The 25,662-nt window shown below is 42.7% G+C and overlaps 1 protein-coding gene across 1 annotated transcript; it reads right to left on the minus strand.

Moving 5' to 3' along the window:
• On the minus strand, window positions 1–25,400 carry LOC134745357 (unconventional myosin-IXAa). The gene is made up of 11 exons (XM_063679383.1): window positions 25,215–25,400; window positions 8,539–8,652; window positions 7,941–8,090; window positions 6,888–7,072; window positions 5,001–5,166; window positions 4,296–4,468; window positions 2,647–4,140; window positions 2,236–2,514; window positions 1,728–1,940; window positions 1,306–1,494; window positions 1–160 (listed from the first exon to the last, which is right to left on the minus strand). Exons 1-11 carry the CDS (start codon window positions 25,303–25,305, stop codon window positions 44–46), a joined length of 3,171 nt encoding a protein of 1,056 aa, XP_063535453.1. The 5' UTR covers window positions 25,306–25,400; the 3' UTR covers window positions 1–43.
• Window positions 25,401–25,662: the final 262 nt, after the last annotated feature.

A 25,662-nucleotide genomic window follows, 5' to 3' on the forward strand; every position in this document is an offset into this window, starting at 1 on the left:
ATACTTATAGATAGACCGTTTCGATGTTGGACATGGGTCGATGTCAGGCAGAGGCGGGTTGCGGCGGCGGCGGCGCGGGCGGCGGCGGCTGCAGGCGCGGCGGCGGCGCGCGCGGCGGCGCCAGCACGCGGTGCGGGACTGCGACCGTTCGGGTGCCCACCTGTCATAAACACACGTTCAAATTATAAGTCCAGAAACTGCCTTATTAATAGGAGTAAAGCCTTACGACTACTTGGACTTTTTTATAAGTCCTCGTTGGTGGATAAAAAGACCCCCAGTTAAAAAAATATTGCGTAATTACGTTTGTCAGTTAGAATGCTAATAGATTTCATGTCCACTTAGCACTTCTTTGTTAACACACAGTGAACTCTCATTCTATTTTACTCAATAGGAAAAAGCCGATGCCTAACCAAATTGCCCAACACAAGTGGGGGTTACAGGAGTCAAATAATAGATATAACTATAAGTATATATTATTAAACTAATGTATTATTCGAAATTCTGTGCGCTCATGTTCAAACAAATTCTATCATAAGATTAACATTCTTGGAATAAATCCAAATCTTGAAATACAAGTGGATTCATAAATCAACTTTCAAGTAGTAAACCTAAACTATGTTATTTCAATTGTCTAGCATATCTGACCAGGCCCGGAAATAATTTCTAATAGATATGCGATGATACACATTATCGGTAGCTAAGTCTTCATTACCTATAAATAGAACTAACCTCGTATCAAGAATCGGAGTAAACTGCTACTCCACCACGCATAGCAACCGTGACATATTCTATAACTCATTCAATTGTCTACCGAAATATTCATCACGCTCCTGACGCTCTGACTCGAGCACAACAAAACGCACGGTTGACGCTGATGCTACAATATATGGTGGTTGGCGAGCATGCACGCTCTTGACGCTCGGAGCGTGTGTTCCGTGGCCGAGGCATGAGCATACGTTGTGACCTTCGGTGACCATGGTTATGGTTGCTATGCGTGGTGGGGATGAACGGACAGCAGCGGTGCGTTGATGCGTGTACAAGGACATACCTGCACGTGCAACGACGTCGCTCTCGATTCACTCGCACATTCTCGTTCTAACTTATAGGGAATGCCTATATTAGGTAGGTACATAGAGCATTACTAATTCCTCCGAGGTAGGTACACACCTGCACGTGCAAATGTCCGCGACGACGACAGCGATCAGGACGCCGCTGGGCCGTAGCCGCAACGCGCCCGCCGCATCGCCCTCGATTCACTCGCACTTTCTCGTTGTAACATCGCAAAAGCCTATACTAGGCACACACCTGCACGTGCACATGTCCACGGCGCGCGGCGCCGACAGCGATCACGACGTCGCCGGGCCGGAGTCGGAGCGCACCCGCCGCGTCACTCTCGTTCCACTCGCAAAGTACGGCTCGTTGTTGCGGGTAGCCCAGCTTCACGCCGCCGGCGACGGTGTACGCTCGCGATGGTGGTAATGGCGGCGGTCGCTCCTGTTAAAATACATTTTGTCAGTAGGTATTAAGTGAGAATGAGAGGGTTCTGGTTCTTATCAGTGTACTTGCAATAATATCTTGCACAACACAACTTGGCATTTGTGTTTTGTTGAAACTTGGCTAAGCATTGCTCCACTTACAAAACACAACTTCCAATACGACTTCGGAAATCAACTTTAATTACAAAGTTGCTCCTAAGTTCCTGCCTGCGTGTTCCAAATTTCACTTACCAGATCTAGCCCGAATAGCGAGCAGGTACGCGACACGAGGTGTGGGTCGCACTTTTCCGTCGGCTCCGGCGGCGGAGTGCCAGCGATGGGCGCGGGGCGTGGACGCGGCGGCGCGGGCGGGGCGGGGGCGCGGCGCGCGCGGTGCCGCCGCCACGCCGCTTGGATGCATTCTGCTGCCGCTTGGCGGCGCGCACGACGCATGCGTTCCAGCACCTGAACAAAAGTTCAATGACTGTGTATGCGTTTGTTTTTGTTTTTCTGAAAGCTGGTTTTAACAATAACTAATGTCTTGGTCTCCCGTTAATTCGGGTAATTCGTAGACAATACTTAGCCTAAATGAGCTGGAAAGTGTTTCGTCGAGGTAGTTTTGACAAATGCACACAGTATCAAATGTGGAGTCATCGATATTTCTTGCTGCCACCTGCACGGTTGTCAATTTAGAACATTGTGCGAACAGTTAAGAAGTAAATTACGTTAGATTTCCAGCACAAAAAATCTAACTAGTTACCTGTCGCATGCCCTCGCTAAGGAACACGTGCCGCTTTCCAAGCGCCCACCGCACCGCAGCCGGCGACGCAGGCGCGGGCGGCGCCGCCGCCGCCGCCACGGCCCTCAGCACGGCGGCGCAGGCGCCCGGCGCGTCGCGCTCCAGCGTGTCGCCGCCGCCGCCCCCGCCCCCGCGCCGCCATAGCGCGCGGTAGCGGGCACCGAACGCGCGGAAACGCATGCGGTGTGGATACCCGCTTGCCATTAGTTGAGCTGTTTCGAGGATTTGGAGAGCGCGCACCTAAAATTGTAGCAGACGAAGGTGGTGATTACTTAGTTATGTACAGTTTTGTAATAGGCTCGAAACAAAACTATGCAGAAGAATTTAAACTTGAATGTATTTTCTAGCTAAGATAAATAGAATAAGGTGTACCTGTTTGGCAACGGCTTGACGCTCAAAGAGCATGGGCGCCTCGGCGTGGTTGGCGCGTAGGCAACGCACGAAGTGCGGACGCGCGTGCACCAGCGTACGCAGCAAGTTGTCCAGTCGCGTGTGGAAGTCCTGCGTCAACGTCGAGCCGCCGTCCGCCGCCGCCGCCGTCGGTGAAGCTCGAAACACGCCACCCGATGGCCCACCCGCCGCTGCCAGCATCTTCAACTCCGCCCCAAACAAGTGCGTCGCGAAGCCGAATTCACAGGCGCGCGTGTCAAATGCTGCCAACAACTCATCGGGCACAGCATCACGGTTAGCATCTAAGAATTCGCTGGCGTCGTAAGTAACTTCTCCAGCGTAGTGTCGCACAGCGAACCGGCGTGCGGCAGCTGCGCCTGCCTGCCGGGGCTCGGCGAGGCGCGGGTGACCCCGATGAGCCGCTCGCACTCGCGCCACATATTGCTCCGGTGACCCCCGCGCTGCACATTCAGCATCTAGTGCCGCCAGAAGTCCACCACGCAGTGATGATACCAGATCGATGCACGGTACATTATCCACATAATCTACTTCTAACGCCGCCGCGCCCACCTCTTCTTCTCGACACGATTCCGCCGACGATTTAAAAACATGTGTGTTATAGAAGTGCTGCATGGTTTCCGCGCACAGATTGGCACACAAGTGTTCTAGTCGCGATGGAGCCGCGTCTTCAAAGCCGAACATGTCAAGGATTCCCACGAAGCCGTCAGTGGCGTGGCGCACTGCATCGTTAAGTACCGCCATGGATTTGGCTCCGGCGCGGCCGCGCCCTCCGTTTGTCGACGCGCGACGCGACGCCGCGTCCTGGTTGTGCACTGATTCGTTTGAGTCCGAGGACAGTGTGCCTAATGTCGAACCGAGGCGTTTTAGTGAGTTGGCGCGCCGGACGATAGTGGCGACTGTGCGGCAGTAAAGGGCTTTGGCGAGGGCATCACGTGCTGCGGCTGCTGCAGCAGCTGTGGCAGGCGCACGGGCGGCAGCGCGGCCCCGTGCTGCAGCTCGTGTCGTCAATCCACGTAGTAGAGCTGGTGCTGCGACTCCAAGCAAAGCTGCCGCTGCTTGAAGCTCGGCGTCACCGGCCGTTTCGGCGCCTTCCGCGCCGTCCGCAAACTGCACGTTCCCGAGCAGCAGAACCGCAGCCAACACTCGAACAACGTCTAAGAAAGGAATACCGAGGATTCCGAGACAGGTCTTCCAGGCAAGGAAACGTGGCGCATCATCAGAATCCGGTCGTCGTGGAGCTGGCGAGGCAAGGTACCGCAAATCATGCGGCGCGTAACCTTCTAGTCTCAACGCAGTGCGCTCTTCGGCGCTGAGCCCGGCTAACAGCTGGTAAAAGATGTGGTAGTTGCGCTCTCCAGGCGGTGGGCGAACGACGCGCGTTTGGTCAAGGAAGTAGCAGTGGATCTTGGTGCGGTACAGCGCACCATCCGTCACTTGTACCTCGATGAAGTGGCCCTGAGAAAAAAAACAACAGTTTACAGCAAACGTAATCATTTATAGCCAAAAATTAGCACGAAAAACATACACGATTTTGTTTCAGTTTGTCTCGTGCACTTTGTTTTTTGTGTTGGTACATATGTATTTTAAGTTGATTCTCAAAAGGCACTTACAATACGCGAAGAATGAGAGTTGGCGGCCGTAGCAGCAGCGCCCAGCGACCGCAGCACGGTGAAGGCAGCCGCCAGATGCTTAAATGCATCGGTCTCGGGCCCTCCGCCTGCAACGTCGAATAACCGCCGTAGCAGCACCATCGACGCGTAGGTTTTGCCCGATCCCGACACGCCTGTAATAAAAACGACGATATGTATTAACTACTTATTACATTACTTACTTCACTGGCTCAGCGACCCAAAAAGGATCTTCGCACTCTGCCCTATTCTGCGCCACTTCACGCCAGCTGCGTATTTCAAGGGCTTAGAGAATTCTTTTAGGGCTTCGTCACTTCAGCGGTATCTGAGACGCCTAGACGGACTTTTTCCGCCCGGTGCCCAACATACGCTCTTCTCACAGCACGATTCTCTCCCATCCTCTTTAGGTGACTGAGCCAGTGAAGTCGTGTGGCTTTGATCTCTCCAATTATGTGAGCAGCGCAAGCAGCTACTTATTACATTATCTGTTATTATATACGTACACCCAAAAACAGTGAAAATGACTCACTTCCTTTGGAGATTTTTATTTGTCTTGTTTGTAGGTAGGCTTAGCGTAGGTTGTGCAATTTGGGGGTAATTGGAGATAGCACGATGAAGGTCTTAGTTATAGAGTATGTCTCTAGAGTCTCACTACAAGTAGACTCTGTGTTTGAGCAACGTACGTACCTGAGAGTATGATAGCCTGCGGGTAACCGGTATCTGCCTGATGCCTCACAGCATCATGCACAAGCCGTGCTAGCTCCGGTCGCTGCGCCCGAGCAGCCGATAACGTCAGCGCGTTGCTGCCGTCCGTGTACCCGTTCAACGCCACTAAAATTGGACCGATCCATGTCTGGAAATGGAACAGATAGGTACCTATCTACATTTATTTTGGAAAGTTAGTCTAAATAATAAGGACACATTTAGATATAGAAATTGTCCTCCTAGTTTATCATCCTGTTCCTGATTTAGGGATAAGGTACCTATTAAATATTACAACTTAGGAACACACCAAAAATGGCTTTACTCTCCATTATTTAAAGGAATATGAAGGATTTTCTGATTTTCCTGTTGTATCTGAGTTGAAACAGAATCGTATTGTCATCGGAGAAAACAAAAATTATCCTGCCTAAAGAATCTGCACAACTAAATCTTAATAAGTGTAGTCAAATTAGAGATGGCACAGTGCTAGAGCACACATTCCCATCCTCACTTTCATTTTATATAGATTTTTCTTAGAAGACAATTGTCCTTTACATGACTCCTAGGAGCCCATATGATAATAAAACCCAATGAAAGCCGTATCAATGGTCTCGTTACTCGCGCATTAGTAGCAAATATACACTCATAAAATGTGAAGCATCCCGTGACAATGCGCAGGTAGTGTTACCTGCCCCGGCGCCGCGACAGGTAGCACAAAAAACGGTCCCCACTATCCTGACAGACACAGGGCTTATGCCCTGATAACGGTATTGGGCTTAAGCTGTTTTAGAATGCAACGGTCACAGCCGGACAGTGATGGTGAGAAATGTGAGAATATTGGTTTCAAATAAGCGCTCTGTTTGGGACGATTTCGAAAAAAAATGAATGAGCTCCATTTGCTTCGCTTACAATAAAATTCTTTTAGTGTCTCAATGTATGTCCGCGTATTAGTAAAGGAAATACGAAACAACGCCTAGACGCCCGATATCCATTAATATTATTAATGAGAAAGTAACTCAGTTTGTTATCTGAGTATTTTTTTTTTTTTTTATGATGAATAGGCAGGCGTTTGACCACGATCCCACCTGATGGTAAGTGATGATGTGGTCTACGGTGGAGCACGCTTACCTATGAGATACCTATTAACTCTTGCCTTGAAGAGCTCCAAATTGTACTCATGCGGAAACACAGACTCGGGCAGGGCGTTCCACTCCTTGGCAGTTCGCATAAGAAATGTGGAAGCAAAACGCTTCGTGCGTATTTTTGGAATTCCTACCATGAAGCGATGCCGGAGTGCCGTTTGTCGTGTGGTCCGATGGTAAAAATGGGACGGAGGAATAAGGTTGTGCAGTTCCTCGGCACACTCTCCGAAATGTATCCTATAAAAGATCGACAGGCTGGCAACCTTGCGACGATGCTCCAGACTTTGGAGTCGAGCATTCGTCAGATTGCTGTCATTTATGATTCTCTTGGCCCTCCTCTCAACTGACTCGAGCGCCTCAAGCTGGTACTTTGCAGATATATATATACTTTATGTTCAAGTCCAAGGCGAAACTACACTGTACCGATTTTAATGAATTTTTAAATCGCCACCCCCAATCGGAGGAGGAAGCAAAAATTCGAGCCCTTATCAAGATATTATTTTTGCTTTAATTTGATTTGTTACCGTTACCGTGAGGATCCCCCAAAATGTAATTCTTAATAGGTAATAGCTACCTACATCAAATAAGCACCTATTAGAGGAATAGGCGGCTTTGACTACGAGGTGTAGATTTTCTTAAGTAGGTATCTACAGGTCAGAGGGAATTAAAGGGAGATTATCTGCCCATGTATCCACAACTATACCAAAAGTATAAACCACGAAAGACTTACGTAGAACTTGTTATGGTAGAACCGCGCTTGCAGCGCGCGCACCACAGCGTCTTCCGTAAGTGGGCCGCGCAGGTGGATGAGGTCGTCGACGTCGGTGGCGCCGCTCGCGCCGGGCGGCGTCGGTGTCGGCGTCGGCGCGGGCGCCACGGGCGCCGGCGGCGCTGCGCCTCCACGCCATCTGCTCTCTGTAACACGATACGTTGTTATGATATATAGGTATATGTAACGTAACAGGAATGATTAGCGAGGTTAGCTTTTTGGATGCTTTGATGAGAATGAGAATGCGGCTAAAAGTGACGTGATAGTAAGTCATATATAGTAAGTGATAAGGGAAAAAATCTCTTTTTTTTTTTATTGTTATATAAAGAGAACATTCATTAATTTCGTTACAAAAATTTCGCCAAACTGTGTAACAGTTTGTTGGCGGTGCGCTCTTATTATTATTTTATCTTACCTAATACGTACTTATTGATTACTGTGAAATTACAACATTAAAAGTTAGTTTTATGCATAACAGCAATGCGCATTCATCCCTAGAGTGCATACTAGTATGTACCTACATCTAAAACAAGCTCCCACAGAAGTGGCCAGAAATTCAAACAGTAACTAGTAAAGTTAACACTTCACCTCGCTTTAACTACACTAAACACAAGTAACAATATTGTGATATATATATATATATATATATATATATATATATCTATATATATATATATACTAACAATGGCTTTCAGAATAATTATTTAACAATATTTCCTTAAGCTTTGCCTTAAGACTACCTATTTTTAATTTATTTTCCTCAAGTAAGAGAGGGTATTTATTACATATCTTAGGTGTTACATATTCTTTAGTTCGTTGACCGTAAATTAAATTCGTAGATCAAGGATTTATGTCAATAGCTTCTTTATGGCGAACATTTTTAATCATTTTGACCTTTTATTATTTTCAAAGAACGGAACTTTTAAGTTCTTTACAAAAGCGGCGCGCGCGGCGGGATGTCTAGCTGCGGCATACTGGGGTTGGTAGCTGTTACCAACAGCTTCTCATCATTACCTGGTGGAGCGGGTGGGTGAGTGGGGAGCTGTGGCGGCGCCGCGAGCGGCACGGGCGGCGCTGGCGGCGGAAGCAGGTGAGGCGCGCGCGGCGGGACGGCTGGCTGCGGCGTGCCAGGCTTGGTGGGCGCGGCGCTGGCTCCACCTGTAGCTGTTCATCATCAATATGTCAGTTTTAATCTCAGAAAATGAAAGGTGAATCCTCTGAGGACTGGCAAACAGATAGTCGGTCATTATATAGGATCCCTTACTTCCCTTCTAGTAGGTACGTAGCCCATGTATTAATAGGCAGACATTTCCATGTGCAAGGCGTATCAAAAACAGGTTAGGTAGGATATAATCATTCGCCATTTAGCATACCCTTGTTTAACGCGCATCCCATTCTCTTCTAGGTAAAAAACCCTGTGACTGGAGATCATTTAGCAAATTTTACGAAATTGACAAGGTTTTGCGCTGTCCCGTTGGGAATTCGGAATCGGAAATTGGTGGCAATCAGAACAGATCAGAAAATGTATCAAACAAGTTCTAAGTGAACAAAGGAATGTTAGCCTCTAACACGAACACCTACATGTAATACATGTTAATGTTACAGATGTTACCTGTCTGCGGGGCGTTGGCGCCTACGTGCAGGTGGTTCCGCAGCGTTACCAGCTCGGAGCTGAGGCTCAGCAGCCGCCGCTGCAGGTGGACCGCCTCGTTCGATGACGACGCGTCTGCAAACAACAATCATGGCGTTAGGCAACATATTAGGTATCTCAAGTATGTTCTTCTATGGATCCAAGTATGAAGGATAATCCTTCCAAGAATGAAAGAGAAAGTGCGAATTGCGGACGATGCCCATACCTACATGAAAATTCTTGGCAGATGTGAATTGTACGTTTCCTTCGAATAGTTTTTTATCTGTCGAAAAATGTAGCGGTATGTTGTAGTACCCAAATGTTTACCACTTTACATATCATACATGTTAGATCCGGAACAGCGTAGCACAATTTTAAAATCGTACCTATTAACTTATTAACGCATCGTGAAGATTTAACCTGTTCATATCTTCAGCATCAAACAAGTCGTGAATTAAAATCTAGTTCTAGGTAAGTGATACAGTTTTTAGCTCGTGGAACAGGAACTATATCTTAAGTGCATCGCGAGTCGCAATGAAAGTGCACCGATGCCGACAAAAACAACGGCGGGAAATGACCGCCACGCCGCGCGTATGCCTATACCGGGAACGACGACACTAGCACATTACTCGGCTACAGAAGTGATCTTTTTTTTAAGTGTTTGTGCAGTACTGACAAATAATATACGGGTTACTAAACCCAAATGGGGCAGTGAGAGAAAATCGAAACGAAAACACTTTGTGGTTACCAACCCACGATATCCCGCCCTACTCTTGTTCCCTTGTTGTTGTTATTTTTGTTGTTGTTGTTGTATAAGAAACACTGCAATAGTAGGTTAGTACTTCCGTTTTCTACTGAATCGGCAGATCAGGAAGACTTCCCAAACCAGTTCACGAGTGGTTGACTAAGTATGCCATATTGCCATATAGCCATGTTGCCGAAGATAAGGAATAAACTGATAATATTCGCGATGCTTTTGTAATAACGCGCATTAGATAATGTAGGTAAAATCATTTCTTTGGAGCGCTTTATAATCTGAACATTCGCTCTATCTACAGTACCGGCCAATAATATATCACCTTTGAGTGTTTTTGTATGAGCTTGTATAGAGTAAATAATATAGGTTGGTTTGTAGATTGCATATTTACTTGTCATTTTATACAAATATATGATGAATATTGTAATGAAAGACTGTGAATTACAATAGGAGTCTCAGCATATTACTAAAAAACCTCTAGTAAAAAAATTAAGTTGCAATACATTAAAATAAAAACTATGAAAAACCATGACATGAGACCAATTTTTCTCATCGCATTAAAGCAGTGAGGTGGAAGTCACTCACAAATATAAAAAAAGTTATACCGTAAAAACATGGTGATATATTATTGGCCGGTACTGTATACCTGGGCGCGTAGCCAACGTGCAATCGTTAACGCTCCATACCGAACGAAACGCAACTGTCACTGTCGCACTAATAGGGAAGAATGATAGAGAGAGATGACTACGATACGCTACGGACCATTAACGATTGGCACGTTGGCTACGCGCCCTGTACTCCAACAATAACAAGTCATCCGAACACATGTTCTACTTAATATTGAGCCCCTTTTGTATATGTCTAAGATATCCGCCGTCTAACTACTACAGGCACAGGATTCCTTCCATAGATAAGAAAACTACACTCTCACACAGGTCCAGTGTGTAAGTATTAGACTGCATTAGATTTAAATTTAGATTTATTTATTACAGGATAAAAATTACAAAATTAATTAAAATAATTTTCTAATTAAATACATCATTGAATTTGCCCAGTCTAAAAAGCATACACTACATTTATAAATAAGCATAACTACTACTTATAAATGTAAACGTCACAAATATCATAATAAAACTTAAAATTATAGGTATGAAGATCCTCTCTCAAAGTCAAATAACTCTAAATCCAAGAGGAACCGTTAGGCCTTTCATGGGAAAATTCAAAAAACCAGTTTGCATGGAGCTTGTAGTAATGTGTACAACTATAGTTGCAACAGGTGTTTCCACATTCTTCGGCCCGGTCGCGTCCCAACAACACCAACCGAGTTGTGAGGATATCGGCTATTAGTAAAAAACCCTTGCAATGTTAAGTTTACGATTTCGAATGTGGAATTCACCTGATCTTATTACGAAGGGCTTGAGGGGGCCCAGGGCATAAAGGCGAGGGGGGAGAGCGGACAACCGGTCGCGCGAGCGCAGCACTGCTACGCCAATCGAACCTGGACCTTTTGAAATCCGTATTAAAGTCCCAAGCAACTTGAAATGGTACCTTGAATAGCGTCAAAAACCTTTTTATTAGCCCCCGCGATCGAAGGACAGAGGCCCGTGGCCGCGGCCTCTCTCCGGCCACTTTCATACAAAACTACACATCTCCATTCACGATCTGATGCGCGTCACCAAATTTGGCAGAAAGAGGTCACCCCGTGAGGTGACCTGCAACCACTTCGCAGCAAAAAGTTTGTCAAGCACTTGTGTAAAAACAGTTTCATACAAGGAGTCAACAAGTGTATACAATACAACAATGTGCCTGTCCGCCATGAAGCTCAGTAAAAATATCCTACTATCCACTACAATGTATCAAAACGCAAATAATATTTCGAGACCAACCACTTTTTTTGAATTTTGCAGTAAGAATGGGAAACAACTTAAGTTTTGTCGTTTCCGCGGCAATATCCGGGAAAGAGTGGATGATTAACACTTGTTGCATGCCGCATGCCAGAGAATTTCAGATATAAACTGTCATCATTAGCTCAGTACAATCGTACACAATACAATCGTAGTACCTAGCATCTTCCGCTTTCAAACACAATAATAGAAATTAAAATTAAATTAAATTATTTAATTTAATTGCAGCTCTTCATATCTGTGAGAACTCTACAGCCAAAAACACATTCTTTTGAATTCGCTACTGAGTCATTCTGTTCTGTAGATACGCGAGAAATCGTGAACGTGAACAGACGCGAGGCATCCTGGGCACTTCCGGCGATGGACAAGTCACAGACACAGAGGACATTGCAGTCTTAATTTCAACAACCCAACAGCGTAACAAGCGACTGCAATTGTATTAAAGTATGCCTGCCACATAGTGGACTTGCGTGCCTGCAAGATAGTTTTTGCCCGCGGAACAAATAGAATTGTCTTCACTCTATAGTAGAAGTATTCTGTCCACTCGGTGGGGAATGTTATAGGATATTCCAAAACCTTGCCGAGAACAGGTCAACGAAAGCTCAGGCTCGCCAGTATTATAGATGCACCTGACGACGTATACATGTTAAGGTTCTCGAGGTCTCATTTACGCTGGTTATCTGGTATGTTAAACTTGAGATCGCACAGCCAATAGAGTGCATGGCCGTGTCTATAATGACGGCGCGCACACTCTGCACCAATTACTCATAACATCGCGCCTCGCGCCTCTCACAGTTCTTAGCATTCCGCGGCTTCATTGGATTAAGTAGGTATGATGATATTAATTTTATGACAGAAAAGTAGTAATTAATACACTTTGGAGGCTTATAGGTACGTGATGGATCTTTGTAAAGATTTGAAACTCTTGACCGTAAAATATGAAAAATCGAATATTTTTTACTTCTTTTACACTTACTCATTTAATTCACACAGTCTGGTAAGACAAAGCCGACCAGTCATATAGGATAATCATAAAAAAGGTCAGTGCGAATAACTCGGCCTAATGACACTAGATAAAATGATTGCGCTTGATTATGTCTCTCATGTGCCCTTTGCCGCACACGCATCCTAGGCCCGCGCACAAAAACGCGCACGCGCGAAGCTTTCATTAAATCATAACATAACTCTCGTGGCTGCGCCACAGAATAAGCAATAGTATTATTAAAATACAGAACGGCCACGCACCGCCCCGCCCCGACTCGAATTACCTCGCCCCGCGACAGCAGATTGACGGCCGTTTGCCGTCCGCTCAGTACTATTTTAAAGCAACTTACTGACACTATGACGCATGACGCGTGTACAGACGTGCTGTTCACACATAGAAACGCAAGTGATTTTTGATGTATAGCGTATCCGCCCTGTGGCTGCCCGCTAGCGGCAAAGAACTGCCGTCAACTAAGTAAAATACTTAATGCAGCTATTTGAATTAACAGCCCTTTTAAAAATAAATGTTATGTGTTGGTGCTGCTAGTTATTTGTTATACAAGGCTGCAAAGTGGTTATTTGGCGTGTTGAAATTGAAAGCTGAGCGAGCGAAAGGTACCTAAGATTGAACGTAGCGAGGCTTTCAAGACACGAGACGCCAAATAATTTTGCAGCCGTGCGGAACACACAACTTTTCACCTCACTACAGCGAGGAAAATGCGATGCAAGAAAAAGAAACAATAAAAATAATTATATTTAATTTTGCCCTCTATTTAACATATCAAATTTAAGCCATAACACACTCTAATCAACAAAATAAACAAGAGAAAAGCACACATATTAATCGTGTTCGAAATTCAAATTACTTTTGCACGCTAGCGGATAAAATAAACTTTTGCACGCAGATTTCGCGCTATAAACTGAGGTTTTCCGAGCTAGTGAGGTAAAAAGTATTTTCCCCTCACTAGCTCGGAAAGCCGTCTTTTATCCTTTAAAACAAGCGAGGAAAAACGCATTTTATCCACTAGTACAAGTTGAGCCGATGCAATTTCAAAACGCATCGTCAGAAATGTCAACATTGTCAACAAAAAATTTCTCACCGACTCCGACACGTAAAAATACACAACTTCCAGAGTTTTCCGTTATAATATCGTATTATCGTAAAAAAATGAGTGATTCCAGTGATAAAGATTATCTAACGCCTGTGGATGTTGCACTTTCCTCGCTATACTGAGGAGAAAAGTTTTGTGTTACACACGGGTGCGAATGTATTTTACTTCTCGTGTGTGTGCTCGCGTGCGCGTGTGTGCGTGTGTGTTCGCTCGTGGTTCAACTATAGAATCCTTTCCTTTCCTCGTGTTTCAATTCCACACTCGCGGTTAAAATACAACTTTGCACCCTTGTATAACAAATAACTACATATTTCATCACACCAGGTGGTAAAGGCCCTCTTGATTGTTCAAAAAACTGCTGACAAAGTTGCATTTTATCCACATGTGTGGCAAAGTAATCAAATGCAAATTTTGAGTTGTTTTCTTATGTTTGCTGGTAGAATTGACTTTTAAATGATGATTTAGAAAGATAAATATTTAATAACATTCATTTGAATCGATTTGCTTTGGTTTTGTTTGATGTTTTTCAGTTAGTATTTTCCTTGAGTTGGTGTGGTGAAAATTTTTGTGTTTCACTCGGTGGCAAAATTTGTTTTACCCTCGTGCCTTGAAACCCTCGCAACACTCAAGATTCCACTTTTTGAACCACTCGCTAGGCTCGTGGATTCATTTTGGAATCTTTCGCTTGCTCGGATTTCAATATTAGCACGAGAGGTTAAACAACAACTTTGCTCCCTTGTAAAACAAATAACTATTTACTTGCAACTTTTCGCTTTTCTGTGGCGTAACACAATTAACGCCGCAGGAGTAATGAAGCGGGCATCATTAAGTTGTAAATACCACGGAAAGTGATACGCTGCGGTTCACAAAGCTTACAGATTTCGGTATACGCGACCATATCTGAATGTTGGTTACGCATAGTTGTGAGGGATCAAAGAGTCAAATAACGCTAGGGATGAGCTTATAGACGCGTACAAAACGTCTTGCAGAAGCAGGTGCCAAGCTGTCTACATCTGAGGCCTAGCGGAAGTTCGCGCACATAACTAACCTACATTAAATATAGTGTTCATTATCACTATATCCTATAATAGACCGAGGAACTGCAGTCAGCTCCCTATTGTTGGGTTGGGTTTCTATACATCTGCTACAGCCTGTAACCAACCTTGTGCCGTCTTTTGTAATTGCCATAAACAAGACATATCACATCTTTCAAGATTTAAATAGACAGTAAACTTTGAACGGAGAACCACAAATGTCCCAAAACACATCCAACGATGAGAACACAATATCGGCTCTATTAGACACTGAACGGAGACAATGAAGTTGTCAAAAAAAGCAAATGATTCAATCATACAATAAGCGCGTGGGATATCTAAGAGCATGTAAAATCCCTTAAATTGATACGACGTGGATACATCGTAATCATTATATCAACATACTTTGTTTGCCATAATCGTTCAAATTAATTCGCGGCTGGTATGTTGGGCATGAGTAAAATAGCATTTTGAAAATATCCTAGCAATGTAGAGTCGCTTCAAAATCTTCACATTACCATGCAGACGATTATGAAATTATCTCGCTGACATGCACGTTCTCCGCGCATTCCCATCGTACCACCGTAATTGCCAGCGACACTTCAAGCTCGTGCGATGTCACAGATACACACAAGTCACAATGTAGGTACGAGTTTCCGCAGCCAGCGCGTTTACCGCACAATTCTTGACTACTATAAATAACCTTGCCAAGCGCTTCGCTTCAACGCACCAGTATGCCTGACCTGGAGCTCCATATATCATGGGAGATCATACCTATAATGACTTGCTTGAGGTAGGCAATAATGTAGCATCTCCTGGTGATGTCACGCGCGACACGAGCCAAATGCATTTGCATGCATAGATCTTGTGTTCATTTTGTTTCGCGTGAGCGGATGCTTGCGATGATTTGTTGTTCATTTATACAGTCTTTTGTCTACTACCTATACACTAACTTTTTTGTAGTATAACTTTTAGTATTGGTTAAATTCTTATTACTTAGGAATATTACGCGAAACTTTGCGTAGGAGGCGCCACTACCACAATCTGAGGGTCTATCGCGAAACAAGAAAATCGAAATTTAGTTATCTAACATCTCTGTCACTCTTGCATATTCGAGCGATAAAGAGGCAGATAGCGAAATTTCGGATTCGCGTTTCTCGGTACGTTCTCTGTAAACAAACCGCCTTGATGCATCAATGTTATATTTTATTATCTCTGAAAACTTGTCAAAACCTGTTAAAGTTATCTAACATCTCTGTCACTCTTGCATATTCGAGCGATAAAGAGGCAGATAGCGAAATTTCGGATTCGCGTTTCTCGGTACGTTCTCTGTAAACAAACCGCCTTGATGCATCAATGTTATATTTTATTATCTCTGAAAACTTGTCAAAACCTGTTAAAGGCACAGTATGTAAGTATAAGCACGTATAAGTTGCTCTATGGCTTACTAAACGGGCTAGTGCTGCACTCCGGTGGCAGAACATTGCAGTAATACCCCCTATTGTCTAATTCTTAATTGTAATAACGGATTTTATAATTCGTAGGTACTACTGGGTGCGTAGCTAACGTGCAAACGTTAACGCTCCGTAGAGAACGAAACGCATCAACTGTCACACTAGCGGGGAAGAGTGATAGAGAGAGATGACTACGATACACAACGGAGCGACTATTGGCACGTTGGCTACGCGCCCTGCCGGCCTAGCCAATAAGGTGACAATCGCTATCGCTTCGACAACGAAACGCTTTGTCTCTCTATCACTCTTCCATATTAGTGCGACAGTAACAGTTGCGTTTCGATCGCTACGGAGCGTTAGCGATTGGCGTGTTGGCTACGGGGCCTGATGTGCGAACGTCTCTAAAATTGCGAAATTTCTACATGGATAAATTTCGGAAATTTCTCATATATTTGTATGGGAATCGAAATATTCCATTTTTCTAAAGGAATCGAAATTTCCATATCCAATGAAAGTTTCCCATGTTTCCTGTGATATTTTCCTGAAATTTCCTAGAACTTTCCCAACTTTTGGAAACTTTCCGCAACTTGTACGTACGTAGGTAAACAAAGCCTAATGATAATATCTATCCTTGCATTTGAGAACTAGACGGATAACTTATATTTATTTATTTAAAACTTTATTGCACATAAAAAAAGTACAACAGGCGGACTTAATGCCACTCTCTACCAGTCAACCATAGGGCAAAACAGAAAAGCGTCAAGATGGTTGCAGAACAAAAAAAACGTAGCTATCTTTTAAGCGAAGTAAAATTTCTACATAAGTACTATAATATGTTTAATTATATGTTTTATTATTTAGTATGTTTAATATGTATAATTATATTATTGTTAGTATATGACTAATTACAAGCTTGGGTCGTGTTGCAACGTTGTGAAAGCACACAGGTCCGCTCAAGCTCCGCAGTCGGCCTAAATGGAGCACTCGCGGACTCGATTACATCAGCGGCACAACTCAATGCTCTACGGTGTATATAGCGCCTACAATATCTAGGCACTGGTTGCCAACCGGAGATTCGCGAAAATTTCGAAAGTGGACACGAAGAAGAGAAGTTGCCTTTTAGATGATTCGTTTAGTCTTCTTAAATATTAGTGTTATATCGCTTATAAAATACACTACCGCTCAAAAGTATTTAGGCACCCGCAATTTTCACCATACAATTGTATACAAAAATTATTTCAAAACCATACTGTACGATCGCAGGCAAATGAATCTCTTACATGTTGGATTGAATTTTTATTTAGGTAAATATATTGAGCCTCAAATTGTTGCCAAAGACATCCTTTAAAATTTCGAGTTTACGCAACGATTTAAAAAAACCAAATAAAACGATTTTGTACTGGAAAACAATTTATGGATTTTCTTACGCTTGTCATTTGGTAAATAGGCAATGTACACGAATATTCTGCACATCAGTTTGAAGCTCGATATATCTGTTAAATTAAAAAAGTTAACAAAAAACTGTTGCCCGACTGCGACTTAGCGGGATAATTCTGAAAGGCGATTTTGTATACAATTGTATGGAAAAAATTACGAGTGCCTAAATAGTTATGAGCAGACTGTACTCTAAATAAATTATAAGTAGTCCCACTTCTATACATAGATTATAAACTCCAAGCCCTCCAGTGACCGACGCCGGAATCGAACCGGCTGATCTTCAGCTTACGTGACTAACGCCCTGATGAATACTGGGCCCGGTCACGGCGCCAAATTCTCGAGTAAGCATCTTTGAAAGGCTAGGCGCCCTCGATTAACTCTAAGGCTGAAGACGCCGGTTCGATTCCGACTTCGGCCACTGGAGGGCTTGGTCACTTAGTACATATATTTCAGTCCCAACCAGTTGTTGTTGCTAACCGGGATTTCATGGACCACAGTCCGAGAGACCAGCAACGAGAACAGTCCGGAATACGATCATGTTAGATACCGTCTATGCCAATACAATTTTAAGGATTCTATTAGCAACAAAATAGGTTGACAACTACTGACATAAAGCGATGGAGAACCGGTACAGGGTACAGCCGATAAATTAGCTGGAACTAGAACATATATAGGTACAATACTAACTAGTTAGGTCCAGCGGTTTAAAAGGTATGAAGTACATATATGGCTAGTAAGCTTTGAAATGTAGCTTAATTGTTCTTATTAAATTGATGAAAATTTAAATCATGCTCAACTGGAACATAATTGCATTTGTTTTGTTTAATTTTTAAACAAATTAAAAAACCGGACAAGTGCGAGTCGGACTCGCCCACCGAGGGTTCCGTACTTTTTAGTATTTGGTGTTGTAGTGGCAACAGAAATACATCATCTGTAAAAATTTAACTGTCTAGCTATCATGGTTCAAGAGATACAGCCTGGTGACAGACAGACGGACAGCGGAGTCTTAGTACTAGTCCCGTTTTTACCCTGTGGGTACGGAACCCTAATCAACTCTATTTCATATACTATAGGTACGATTTGGACTTTTTAGGGTTCCGTACCTCAAAAGGAAAAAACAGAACCCTCATAGGATCACTCGTGCGTCTGTCTGTCTGTCTGTCCGTCTGTCACAGCCTATTTTCTCCGAAACTACTGGACCAATTAAGTTAAAATTTGGTACACATATGTAAGTTTGTGACCCAAAGGTGGACATGTAACGTAAACATATTAATTTTAAACACGGGGGCCACTTTTGGGGGGTAAATGAGAAAATTAAAAAATAAAGTTTGTCAAACTACGTGTTACATATCAAATGAAAGAGCTCATTGTGAGAATCTCAAATATATATTTTTTTATAATTTTAAGATAAATAGTTTAGAAGTTATTCAAGAAAATAGGCAAAAAATGACCATTCCTCCCCCTTTATCTCCGAAACTACTGGGTCAAACATTTTGAAAAAAAATACACAAAATAGATCTTTACCTATACGAGTAGATCACCGGAAAACCTATTAGAAATGTGCAGTCAAGCGTGAGCCGGACTTAATTACTTAGTTTTTGATCCGACCCCTACGGGTTTTTTAAAGACATTTTACATAAAAAATACATTGCTTAAATTGTGTAATGTACGGAACCCTTGGAACGCGAGTCCGACTCGCACTTGGCCGGTTTTTAGTGTTCCGTGCAAAACTTGGTTTTGACAAACGGAACACTTATTGTTATAGGTATGGCTGGGGCCTGGGCCTTAGGAGGTCAACTCAGGTCAAGTGACCTAGATTATTTAAATGTATGTCACTGCAGCTCTACGTCAAAAGCATAAAACGTTATTGCGTGTTTAACAAAGTACTCCAAGGAATCACACTTTTTGGTAAAATCTGAAATATGGTTTTGTTTCTCATAATATCTACAATTAATGACTCATTCTAGATGTAACAACACTTGACAATCTATTAGAAACCTTTATCACCCAACAACAAAAAAAGCATAGGTAAGGTAAGACAATGTCACTGTTTTTCCTGATCTGCCTGATCAGAACAAAACACAGCGCGTGTGATTAACACTCTACACACACGTTTCCAGTCTATTACAACGTATTACGGTGCCAAACCGTAAAGTAATACGTTTACCAGCGATGTAAATGTAACAGACCTTTTACGTATTTTATTCTGTATTTCGTTGAAACAAAGTTCAGTTTCGCCTGACTGAAATTTTTTATCCACATTATGTAGTGCGTTGATGTCTTTTACGCAACAAACAATAACGGCAATTTTTATGGCGTGGTGTTAACATAACCACACGTAAGCTTCAATTACTTCTTTGGCACTAAACTTATATAAAGGCGAGACAACGCTAAGAAGGCTAAACAAGAAAATTGCCAAGACGGAAATAAATTGCCCACTGCTTGTACTACAGTCGTAGCTGATAAACAGAGTCGCAAACAGAGGAAACGACATGTTTTATCGACGCCGATAATACCTAACCTTTATATAAATTCTTGCGACATGTTTCGTCATTTTACGGTTTTCCGCTTAGGAAATTTTTAGTCGTGGGGAAATATTTCCCTTTCTTTCTTTTCCAATGACTACAATTTTTTCAAAAATTCCGGGGTTTGCGGGTTATATGTCCAACGAAGAAGATGTATATGTAAAAAACAATCGGCGGCAAGCTAACTCTGCGTGCCATTTGCAATGACAAAGTGTGGCAATGTCATCATAAATGTCATCTTTCTATGAAAATACGACGTTTATCCCCTCACTTTGTTCAATTAAAGTCGGTGCATAGTTAGCTTACACGGACTCTACAATCATCAGCTAAACAGCCTATGAATTGATCTTCCAAGGCATAAATCTTCGAGTTCTATATGACGTGTATTTCCGTGTTCCCTTTTTGTGCATGCCTCATATCTCTACATTTCAAATGACAGCAAGTGTAACTGTCATCAGGCGTCGGACGGATGCTCCGCGGCGACGGCTCAATTCGCATTCTCGCGCGCAAAAACTCGAGCGACGCGCGCGCATCTTTTTGCGCAAGCCTAGCACGCGTGCAAGCGCACACCGCGCACCGCATTACCGTGCCGTGCAACGCTCTACGCTATGCTCATATTATGAGTTTGTGACATGGAGGCACATCCCGAAAGTTTTCATAATTATTGTCATACCTAAGGCCTACACACATCCAATAAATGCGATCGAGATGCCTGATAAGATGATAAAGGCACTGAAGAAGCAAAGATTGGTGAGTGGCGTCAATGTCGTATCAAAACAAGATCAAACCCGTTACAAATGATTAAATCAGAATCGGCCTCATGTATTAGTAGGATGCATAAATAATGCCGAGACAAGGCTTAGGTAAAGCTTTACAAACTTCGTTGTCTCAAGCTGATGCGAGTAATTCTTTTAGAATCACATTTACAGTCTTAGTATGAACGGTTATACTGGCGGGAATACCTCAAAAGAAAACAAGAAGGCCTTTTTCTAGAAATAGGAAACTCATTTCATTACGAACGTAAAAAGTTGCAATAATGTTTTTATCTTTGACAAATCACATATTTTATATAACCTACCTACCATCCTCAAAGAAGTGCGATATGGAGTGAGCCGCTCTTTGCAGCTTACTTAACCTAATTTAATGAAATGATCTTTAATTATACTAAAACAGAACAATCTTCTATAATTATGTCTATTCTCGTTTGTATGCCCACCGGCAGAATATCAGAAATAGTGATAAAAATTGTACACATCAAAGACTGTATTTCGTGTTGCACTTAATTTTTACAAATAAATTATTTATAATTCTAGTTTTTGATTATTCGGCTACACATAACATAACCGTTTGATTGGTTCGATAGCGTGACTGTGAAGAGCAAGTTGGAAGCTAGCGGTACCGAAGCTCCAAAGAACGAGAAAGCTCGGCCGACGCCCTCGCACCATCAAAATTATGCGTGAGCCTTTACGACATATTACTAACAGCTCACTTTTAACTGATCGTTGATAGACTTTATCTCGATACAATAAGGTTTAAAATTGGCCAGTTAATTGAGTCAACGATGGTTTCGGCGAAGCGCCTTTAATGTTTTGCGAATTTACATAATATCGACAACCTTTTCGGTGAAGCACTCGATTAATTCGGATGTGAGAACGAATGACAACCGATGTCCGGTTTTTTTTAAGGAATAAATACATAATGCACGATTGTGTCCAAAAGGGTAGATCCGTGACGGTTTATAGAGCGTCGCCTCGCCTGCCTTATATAGTAACTTACTTAATCAATTGTTAAACTCTTATTTAACTCATAGCGTTTGTTAGTTTTTGAGGTAAAAGCTTGCAAGTTACTCTGAGGATCGAATGAATTTGGAGACCGAAGATAGCCTTTAGGAACCCTGTAATATAAAAGAATGCTACCTAATTTAATTGAGTCGACATACTATTACCACTAGGTGTGAGTATGAGTTTTACTGTTGAGCATTTGCTTTTCCAAGATTAATGTAATATCATCATCATTTTTGTCTCGTTACTCTCAGATCGTATTTTGTCTTCAATACCTATTTTTTTTTTTTATTCCAGTATATCTTCTATTTACAGAAGATTTGCTCCAGAAGCAACCTTTAGAAATTACCCTAAAAGGAATCAAAATAACGCGTACTTTTTCACGGATATTTGGAGATTTTTTTATACCAATGTGGCAAACAAGCGTGCGGGTCGCCTGATATTAAGCAGCCGCCGCAGCCCACAGGCGTTCTGATCTTTTTTTAATTCAAAAATACAATTATTACGAGTTGACTGGCGAGTTGTTGAGTTGGCTGGGCTGTACACATTCGTCGAGAGCCCCCGAGACAGGCCGAGAACGAGCAATGCTGCTCCCTTCTCGTCTCGCTCTTCCTTGTCTCGTCTCGCGCCTCTCCTGTTGGATCGGAGCACCCGCGGTGCCGAGATTATCTCTCGACGAGTGTCTTAACATCCGGGGTATGCTTATAAGAGTACGATTATTTACTGTACATTTTAAAAAGGTTGTTCCAACCACTCGAACCAGGTAGGTAGATAATCAAGTAAGATGGACTTGACACCGGGGTGAGTTAGTGCTTGTGCGCACCGATGACAGTGATCGAGCGCCTGCAGCAGGAAAACGTGTATAATATATAAAATAATATGCTGTACCTATTATGCACTACCCACCTCGCAAGATATCCTACAAGTCGTATGTACAAATGTACATATCACATTTTTGCAATACTACGATCCGACGATTATAATTCTGATTAGGTATAGGTACTCATACTACCCGATACAAGATTTTTCCCCTCACTAGCTCGGAAAGTTGTCTTTTATCCTTTAAAACAAGCGGGGAAAAACGCATTTTATCCACTAGTGGGGAAAGTAATTTGACCTTGGATGGAGCGTGTTTAAGTAGCTTGACAGATAACAAAACGTAAAACGCTTATAATAATGATTCGTTTGATATTAATTATCATTAAACAAATGGTTTGAGAATCTAATAAAAAATACCAAATTTAGCTTTATTTAATGATTTTATGTCATAAACCTTAAAGTTCCATAAGAAACGTTTGTTTTTTAATAATGATGTTAAATATAATTCTGAACGCACAAGTTGAGTCGATGCAATTTCAAAACGCATCATTGACATTTCATACGTCAGAAATGTCAACATTGTCAACAAAATTTTTACTTAAAAACTTCTCACGTAAAAATACAGAATTTCCAGAGTTTTTTGTTATAATATCGTAAAAAAATGAGTGATTTCAGTGATGAAGATGATCTAACGCCTGTGGATGTTACACTTTCCTCGCTATAGTGAGGTGAAAAGTTTTGTGTTGCACACGGGTGCAAATGTATTTAACTTCTCGTGTGTTGAAACACTCGCGGGTAAAATACAACTTTGCACCCTTGTATAACAAATAACTATTTCTAAATTTCTATCATTACCATTACGTATAGATCTATACAGTTGAAAAGTAGCCTTAACCGACCTAAAGAAAAATAATGTTTATGAATTTACTCCGATTTGTCAGACAGTTGGACCGATCTGGATTTTTTTTTGTTTAATATTAGGGTATATTAACTTCAGTGTGTGTGTACCTACAGTGATGTCGCTTTATATATTTTTTATGATATCGGAGGCAAACGAACAGACGAATCGCCTGATGGTAAGCGATTACCGCTGCCCATGGACACCTGCAGCACCAGAGTGGCTGTAAGTGCGTTGCCGGCATTTAAACTCAAACTCAAAATCAAATTTTTAAACTCGGTTAAAACTATTCAATGAAAATCGTCTGTTATCGAGGAGTATCTTATTAATTACTTGCAAGTTCAAGAAATAAGCAGCGTGGCGAGGGTCTTAGAGCAACTTATTTTGCTTTACGTACTGATAGCTGAAAAGACGTCTTACCTGATCCTCCTCTGCAAAAGCTTGTATGAAGCTATAAGTGCTATAACCTATATAGGTCAGTATCTCTGCAGCTGTACCTACATGCCTATTGATATTGAGCTATAAGCCCGATAGTCCCAACGCCGCGTGCGCAGGTACCGCCTCGCCCCGCGACCCCGCTCTATCCGTTAGGCGCACAGCCTCCGCGCTTTGCATAACGACCTGCGCCTAACCTCACAGCGCACCCACAGTCCCGCAGCCACAGCTACCTGTTCCGTAGCCACAGATGAATCAGATGATATGCACTATACAACGTAGGCTTTGTTTTAAGAGAAATGTTCCGAACAAACCTTTCCTGCGCTGAAATTCAAAATTACTCCTTTAACACGTCTGTTGTTCGACTAATACGTGAATGTTTTATCGGACTTGGAAAATATAACAGTTATCCCGGAAGATCGAATCACTGGAAATATTTTGTTTTACCTACTTATGATGTTTACATGAGGATTCTCTTGGTAGAGGCTAAATAGTTTTCAACGGGGCACGCCTACATTAATTTTGTAATCTATTAAACACTACCTACTACCATATTAATGTTGCACGCCTACATTAATTACAAAATTAATGTAGGCGTGCCCTGTACGATGCTCTGGTATGTGTAGCGAAAGCACAATGTTTAATTACTTATTGTAACTTACCAAGAATATCATTATGATGCTTTCCTATATCGACTCTATATTGTGAAGTTCTGCAGTCAGTCAATAAAATATAAACAAAAAATAAATATGTTGCTTCACATGGCTCTTGTGTTTATATAATCAAGCTAGAATGTCCTTGCCTTAAATAGAAGAAGGCAGAAGCAATAAAGAATATCCTGAACTACCTTATTGGAATGCACAGCGTGGTCGCGGGAACCAAAACAAAGGCGTACGCGCACCTCGACTTAGGTATATTACTTAAACCACAACTTGATCGACGTAAACACATGTCTTTTCTAGGCCACACTACACTCCTAAATCATATCATTAACAGTCATAGAAGTCGGTCAGAGAATTCTAGTCTTAACGACCAAGTTTAGACAACCTAGATAGATACTTAAGAAGTGGTAGCGAGGTCGTGACAATTTACGTGTACAAATAGCTTTTGTTCAGTAAATAGGTAACTACTAAGAATATTTTGTTTACAAAGTTGTCCTAAGTTTTGGGAGTAAATAAGGTCGTGTTTATCAAGGGTCATACGATAGTTGTAGAACCGTGGGTATAGTAGAGCTAATATAGCTAAATAGGTGAACTTTTCGGCATGGGTTGGTGGAGTGAAAAAAGTTCACCTGATATTAACTGAACTATACCAAACTATACTGATAGGTCATGGTAGAGCTTTAATGACATATACTATGCGAGCTTTTAGAGCGCAAGAGAGCGGCGTCCTCCGAGCTTTCAGACGCGAAGGGCTTTAAGGCAACACCTCACAGAAACACTGGAGCGGCGCGAGCAAACAGGTTTAGATTCAAAACCGAACGCCCGACTCATCGCGGTAAAAAATCTAACCGCTCACCTTGCAGCTTCTTCTCCGTTTCCCAGAACTTTTGCAGCTCGGTGAAGTACTTGTCGAGGATGAACACCTTGGAGAGGCCGAGCGTGGCCATGGCGGGCGGCGCTGGCGCATCCCAGGCCGCGGCCGCGCCGCAATATCACACGCGAGCTCTCGCGATCGCCGGCAAAGGCGAACTGAGACCGCCCCGCCGGCCCGCCCCCCGCATACACCAAGCTACACAGGGTTGCCAGACGGTATGTTTTTTTCAGATATACCACGGATTTCCATATTTTTCCTGCTCAATTATTAACTACTTAAGAGGTTCTATTAATAGTTATTAGGTATTTGTTTTACAAGGAGGCAAAGTTGTTTAACCCTTGTGCCTCGAAACCCTCACAACGCTCAAGATTCCACTTTTCAATTTTAGAATCTTTCGCTTGCTCGGATATAAATATTAGCACGAGCGGTG

This window comes from Cydia strobilella, chromosome 11 (assembly GCF_947568885.1).
Source record: "Cydia strobilella chromosome 11, ilCydStro3.1, whole genome shotgun sequence".
In the NCBI taxonomy this organism is placed as follows: Eukaryota; Metazoa; Arthropoda; class Insecta; order Lepidoptera; family Tortricidae; genus Cydia; species Cydia strobilella.